The sequence below is a fragment of the Ammodytes marinus genome (assembly GCF_949987685.1).
Source record: "Ammodytes marinus genome assembly, chromosome: 10".
NCBI lineage: Eukaryota > Metazoa > Chordata > Actinopteri > Uranoscopiformes > Ammodytidae > Ammodytes > Ammodytes marinus.
In genome coordinates, this window is record NC_137214.1 from 32,578,446 (window position 1) to 32,585,945 (window position 7,500).

A 7,500-nucleotide genomic window follows, 5' to 3' on the forward strand; every position below is an offset into this window, starting at 1 on the left:
CACACACACACACACACACACACACATACTGACACACACACACACACACACACACACACACACACACACACACATACTGACACACACACACACACACACACACACACACACACACACACACACACACACACACACACACACACACACACACACACATACTGACACACACACACACACACACACACACACACACACACTCACACACACACACACACATACTGACAGACACACACACACACACACACACACACACACACACACACACACACACACACACTGAAAGATGAACGGTCTGAATGCAGGAAATACATCCAAAAACACATTTTTCAACCAAAGATTTATATTATTATCAATCCATCCATATTCTGGGGCCCATTGCAACAGCTAGATGTAAAATGCCCCTTAAGCCCTATGGAGAAGTTATGTTTAATTAAGAATGGCTCAGGGCATTTAAAAATAAAAACGTCGGGGTGCTCCGGTGGTGTAGTGGATAGAGCGTGTACCATATTGGCTCCAGCCTTCGTTGCAGTGGTCGCGGGTTCAAATCCGACCCGTGGACCTATACTGCAGGTCATCCCCCCCCTCTCCCTCTCTCTCTCTCTCTGTCTGTCTCTCCATTTCAACTCTGTACGGTCTAATAAAGCTTGAAAATGCATAAAAATTATCTTAAAATAATGATATAAATAAATAAAAATGTCTAGCTGGTGCAATTTGCCTCTGATGATCCATCCCTCCTAAGCTAATGATCACTTGTCTTCACGTTGGATTTCTGAGCTTTTTTAAAAAATCTCCCAAACTATTTTTTATTTATTTTAACCCAACGATACCAATTTTATTTTATTTTTTAAAGTGATTGATTGTGGGGTGACTGTGGCTCAGGTGGTAGAGCGGGTCGGCCGATGATCAAAGGGTTGGAGGTTCGATCCCCGCCCTATCACCTGTGTCATAGTTGTTGTGTCCTTGGGCAAGACACTTCACCCACCTTGCCTTGTGTGAATGTCGATAGTTAGCCTGCTGCTATCGGTGTATGAATGTGTGTGTGAATGGTAACGTGGGAAAGGAAAACAGGTCTCCCTTGAAAAAGAGTCTTCGGTCTCAATGGGATTTACCTGGAGAAATAAAGGTAAACAAAAAAAAAAGTGAGGAGCTAAACCAAAGAATGTAAATATGTTTCTTTTGTTCCTCACTGAAGAAAATCATCATTAGTCATTGGTTTTAAAAAAATAATGTTTTTTTTTTTTTTTTTTGCAGTATCACACTTTTAAAGGCCTACTTCAACCTATAAATACGACATTAGGATAAAACACCTTCTCAGTTAAGTCTCTGAAATGTAGAAAAATTTACTTTTTTTAACCCATTTAAAGGCCTACTTCACCGGTTTGAATATGAAGGTGTATTGAATTCTGAGATCCTATGTAGTATAAATGTGCAAAAACAAAATTAAATCGGTCCATCCTAGCCTGAGAAAAGGCAGAAAGAGTGGTTTTTTTAACCCTATATTTCTCTTTCTCGTGACATCACAGAAAGAGAAATATAGGGTTAAAAAAAACTTACTTTGTAAATATTACTGTGATGTCACAGTAAAAGACATCACAGTAATATTTACAAAGTAAGTTAAAGTTAAAGAGAAATATAGGGTTAAAAAAAACACTCTTTCTGCCTTTTCTCAGGCTAGGATGAACCGATTTCAATTTTTTTCGCACATTTATACTACATAGGATCTCAGAATTCAATACACCTTCATATTCAAACCGGTGAAGTAGGCCTTTAACTGCAAATTAATCGATTTTATTGTTTGGATGTGTTCTCTGTCACGGAAAGGTGCTAAAATATACATATGGGAATGATTGTGAAAAGTAGAATTTGCCAAAAAAAAAAGATTCGATAACATTTGTAAGAGCCAATCAGGGGTCTATATAAGTAGGAACCAATCTGTGGTTCCGCAGTTTGCTACTCGGAAGACAAGCGGTTTTTGACCATACACTCAGTCACGTAGCACGCCATACAACTTGGCTGCAGCAAAAGGAATATGTTTGTAATCACTTGAAAGAAGAATAAACCGAACGGATGGTTTTAATTGCAAATACGACTCTGACTCTCATTCATAACAACAAGGAAATATGCGTCAAGAAGGTACTCCGCGGTACAGCAACTCGGGGCTTAAAGCTTGGGCTTGGCCTCTACAATTGTCAAAAAAACGTTTGTCTTCCGGGTAGCAAACTGCGGAACCACAGATTGGTTCCTACTTATATAGACCCCTGATTGGCTCGTACAACATTGTTTGAATATAAATGTCACACATCAGCGCTTTGTGATTCTGTGTTAATCATGAATGTGTCCCTTTACACGTGCATTTTTTAAAGCTTGATTTCTCTCTGTATTTGTTGAGCGTTTTTTAAGTTTAAAGGGCCACCGACTTTCTGTCCGTCTCACCACTGAAAACTCATAAAAGAAATATGAATTATGTTTTTAAGATTCTTGTATCTTTGCGTTTTCTCAAGATATGATGGATATAAATATATGTTTTTCAGCACAATGACAAACTGTTAAAAAAAAAGTTATGCAAAATGATGCAAATGTTGCAAGGGATTGTGGGAAAGGAAGTCCATAGCTGTGAGGAACCATGTAGTCTTTTCCTCTCTCTGTGGCCGTGTTGTAAAAGCCCTACTAATGTCTTCCCTCCTACATACTCAACATGTATATACTACATACTTGTCTACTTAACCATCCATTGTGTATGCGAGGTGCGTCTGACCGTTTACACTGAAGTATACATAAGCAATAAAGAATTTGTTTGAAAAGACACAATGCATTGTGGGGCGGTTGAGTAGGAAAAGTTGTCCTATCGATCCATACACAAAATCTTACACATACTCAAATTGATGTCAAAATGAGTATGAGTAGGACGTTAATACTATACAAATAAAACTGATTTGATTTAATAGGGCTTTTAGTATGAGTAGGACGTTAGTATGAGTAGGAAGATAGTATGGCTTTTAGTATGAGTAGGACGTTAGTGTGAGTAGGACGTTAGTGTGAGTAGGAGGACGTTAGTGTGAGTAGGAAGATAGTATGGCTTTTAGTATGAGTAGGACGTTAGTATGAGTAGGACGTTAGTAGGGCTTTTCAAACACAGCCTGTGTGAAACCGTGATATTTATATCTCTGCCCTGCACTGTACAGTTCAACACCAACTTCTGTTTTTTTAAATAAAGTTGTTTTTTTATATATAAAAAAACGTGTCAAGCTTGTTTATTTTAAATGAATTCTCCTACGTAGATTCAAAAGGCTCGTTCTAATCTCATAAAAAACAAGAGATTAGAGATACTCTAATTGAAACATAGGCTACTTATGAATATTATATTCCATTTCTACCAAATTTGTTCTGAAACATTTCAATAAATTCCACACACTTAACAGGATGTTAAAATACGTGTTTGTTTATTCGGAAATATGGAAGGCAAAAATAAAGGATGACTGGAGAGAAGTTTCCAAGTTCTTAGAGGATGTTTAATGAAGTGATATCACAGGAGAGGTTATGCAGCCTTCAGGGACAGGAAAGTCAAAAAGTGAAGTCCCTTCTCGACAGCAAGGGGCTTTATTATCTCTAACAAAGTGGCAATTTATTGTTGCCATGTGTGTTTGGAAACATCCCCTTCTCTCTCCCGACGTCCTCTGCTGACCTTTAGTGACTGGGTTAAGCTCCCCAGTCTTGCTTGGCCCGAAAAGGCCTTTGCGTTATCAGGCCTCAGGAATGTTGCTATCTATGGGAGAATCAGGTTTAGGTTTTATAGCTGTTTCACCTCCTCGTTTCCACAGCACCAAGAAATGTTGAGTGAGAACATTTATTAAAGTCAAATGTGAAGAATATACAAATTGTTTAAATTGATTATACAAGAGTAAATGCATATTAATGGGGGGGGGGGGGGGGGCATAATATCATACAAATTAGAGTTATTTTTCTAACACACTGCACCTTTTAAAGGGACAGTGTGACATCATCAAGTAAATTCTAGAAAGTTCTAGAATGCAACACTCCCTGGGTAACCCCACCCCTTTAGAATAATAACAGAAGCTACAGTGGCCTTCAAGGACAAGAACAATTCTAAATTTTAAACAATGCACCTGATGACATTCCAAAAACATGGATTCCTCCATACGACCTGCCCGCTCAATGGACAAAATGTAACATTAATATTTGTAATTCTCCGCTCAGGAGGATAATTCAGATTATTGGCAGAGGTGATTTTACACCAATGAGAACATATTTATGAATGAGGATATTGATTTTTAGCTAATAAATTACTTAAAATGTTACACAGTGTCCCTTTAAACATATGCTACAATCAATCTTTTATTTATCATGAAATAGGGGTGTAATTTCAGGACCGTTTGTGAAACTACAACGTTTTGTGCTGTGTGTGGACCAAATTAGTTATTATTAGTGAGCCTGGGTGGGTTGATATATTTTAAATTCTACAACTGCGCCCTCATACGGTCACAAATTCGTTATGGTTCCCAGATTGCAATAGGGAGTGGGACGTCTGTTTGTAGTTATATGACGTCATTCTGTAGTTCTCTGTGGTCCGTAGAAACCGCTACGAGTGAGACGTCCTGCCACCGGTTCTTTCGTTCGTTTCGCTTGTGACAGCTGCTCGGTGTTTTAACATTATAACGGGAGACATTTTGAGCCGCCGCGGTCGCTACTGTGTGAAATTTGAGAGCCAGCCTAAACCCAAGGCTGCCGTGTTGGGGGGATCAGTCTCAATACTCACATTTAATCCGCGAGAAACTACAAAAAAACAACCTATTTTAACTCGATTTATCATTAGCATATTGAGAGCTAACGTTAGCCACCGCCAGCTTGTTGTACTAGTCCTAGATGCTAGTGAGTTAGCAGCCAGCTAGCTTTCCTCCTTCCTCTTTCCTCCACAGCTGGTCCCTTCTACACACACGCAATGGCTTTAAAACGGATCTCTAAGGTAAATAACTCTCAATTTTATTCCATTTATTCAACCAAAACCGGTTAAAATGTCAGTTTTTTTTTTTTAGCTTAGCTTGACGGCTAGTAGCGTTAGCTCGCTATGTAGCTACTGCCGTATAGACACAAAACACATTTCACACACCAACAAAAAAAACTGTCAAATTATACAAATATCTCCTCCGGTATTTGTTGTACGGTGTCTACGCCAAAAGGGGAAGTTATTGGGCATTTAATACGTGCGCTGTGATAGGTGTGACATCTTATTATTATGGTTTTTGATAGAAAAAAATGCATTTCATTGCGCTAGTTAGCTTTTAGGCCCTTCGATGTTCCTTAGTTATAATTTCAAGCCAGTCACTGCAGGTGTATAGGGTAATATTTTTAACTTATATATATCTTCATGAAACTTTGCCAGTTGATTACTGACATTAAAACACGTATTTTTTGTATGACGACTTTTCCAGAAATGTTTGAAATAAATATGCAAATTCGGAGATATGGAACTAGTTATGTGAACATTTACGTCTTTTTTAAAAACTTAAAATTCTCGATGTTAAAATCTTTATTTCACTTTTAGAACATGTTAGTGTACAACGTTTTTACGTAATAGATTTTGGATACAGCTTTTTTTCATTTTACAAATCATAAAAATACTATGTAGCCTACAGGTCTTAATAAATGCATGTTCAGCATGTTTTAAAGAAGAAAATGTCTCATAAATCAGACAGTGAACAACATATGAACAAATCCTTCTGTAATAACCTTCAGAATAGCCCTAAGAATGAACATGCAAAAATGTGTATTCACTATGATATGCAAACATATACATTTTCAAAAATAGTGAAAAATATTTTTGAAAAATTGCAAAAACAACTGCGTGAATGAATCCTGCTTGTTCATTATTTTAACCAACAAGCTGAACTGCTTTATGTACAGAGTCCAGACACACACACACACACACACACACACACACACACACACACAAAACCACACACACACACACACACACACACACACACACCCTAAAAAAAATAAGAGATTTAATTTCATATCTGAATTCCATGGGCCAAGGTGCAGTCTGTACACAGGTGAGCTTTCAGTTTGCAGGTTTTAACAGGTTGCTGCATCGAAGGATAGTTACTGTTTATTGCACACATAGGTTGTGTTCCGAATCTCCTCCTCTTTCTTTTTTCTATTCTACATACTACATCCGACGATAAAAATAATCTAGTTAGGATGCAGTAGGCATACTATTGGGACATACTTTTACTCTCTTATTTCATCATAACATTGCGCCTTGATCTTGCCTCTTGCTTTTATATCCGTCTCATCCCCGTTTGTTTTCATATGGAGGCTTCGTCGATGTGACGTCACTTCACGTGCGCACTGGATTGTGGGTCAGAATCGCCCAAATAGGATGCACTTTTCAACACTAACAATCTTGGCCGCATGAAGTAGGACATCCGGGTACTTCTAACCATCCTAAATCTGGCCACAAGAATCGGGACATCCTAAATCTTTTTTCTACATACTATATAGTAGAAAGTATGCGATTCGGAACGCAACCATGGTAAATAATGATCTTCTCGGGGGGTGCTCGTGGAGGCTCAGGGAAGTCTCCAAATGTGTTAATTTAAAGTTATAGTGCGTAACTTCTCTTAATTTCAATGAATGTCGGTTACATTCAAGCCATCACCAAACGAGTTGACACAAAGTTGATTAAGCCTATTATCAGCTCCACAAAACTCTCTCTGTATTTCTCAGTATGGCAGCGTTTACAAACTGGTGTCCCCCCCCCCCCCCCTCCCCTCCCTGACACTGGTGCAGGAGCTCAGAAAAATCCCAAGAAGAGCCCAAGAAATGTTTCAGTTGTTGATTCTACTGCTAAGAAAAAAAAAAACCTGGACGTACAGCAGAAGGTATAAAATCCATGTGCCATCACTGAAGGCTTTACCTCATGTAGATGGCGATGCACCGACAGTGTTGTTGTAATTACTCAGAATTCCTCGTGGGGGCAACAACAAGTTACACACAGAGAGTTTTGTTGAGCTGATAATAGGCTTAATAAACTTTGTAAACTTGTTTGGCGATGGCTTGAATGTAACAAACATGCATTTATAGCTAAAAGTTACGCACTGTAGCTTTTAAATATCAGGTATATTATGTGAACCTATTGAACCCGTTGTAAAGCCCCCTCTCTCTTCCAGCTAGCTTTCGAATACTCACAATATTCTCGCCCCTAACTCAGTCAAGCTTGAAAGATGATCTGTGAAGCCTGTATGTCATGCTACATGGCAACAGAAATACACACACACACACACACATGCCAACAGAAACACATACACACACACACACACACACGCATGCCAACAGAAACACATACACACACACACATGCCAACAGAAAAACGCACACACACACACACACACACACACACACACACGCGCCAACAGAAATACACACACACACACACACACACACGCCAACAGAAAAACACACACACACACACACACACAC

General features: G+C 38.7%; 2 protein-coding genes across 2 annotated transcripts in view; both read left to right on the forward strand.

Moving 5' to 3' along the window:
- Window positions 1–3,227, forward strand: part of nfkb1 (nuclear factor of kappa light polypeptide gene enhancer in B-cells 1) — a 50,072-nt gene extending 46,845 nt beyond the window's left edge. Inside the window, 1 exon segment of the mRNA XM_080036129.1 lies at window positions 1–3,227. This exon segment is cut by the window's left edge and continues 192 nt beyond it. The gene's annotated coding sequence lies outside the window, so the exon portion shown is untranslated.
- Window positions 3,228–4,640: 1,413 nt separating this feature from the next.
- ube2d2l (ubiquitin-conjugating enzyme E2D 2, like) overlaps window positions 4,641–7,500 on the forward strand; it is a 13,599-nt gene continuing 10,739 nt past the window's right edge. Inside the window, exon 1 of the mRNA XM_080035188.1 lies at window positions 4,641–4,981. Coding sequence (XP_079891314.1) covers window positions 4,958–4,981 — 24 coding nt within the window. The 5' untranslated portion in view covers window positions 4,641–4,957. The remainder of the gene's footprint in view (window positions 4,982–7,500) is intronic.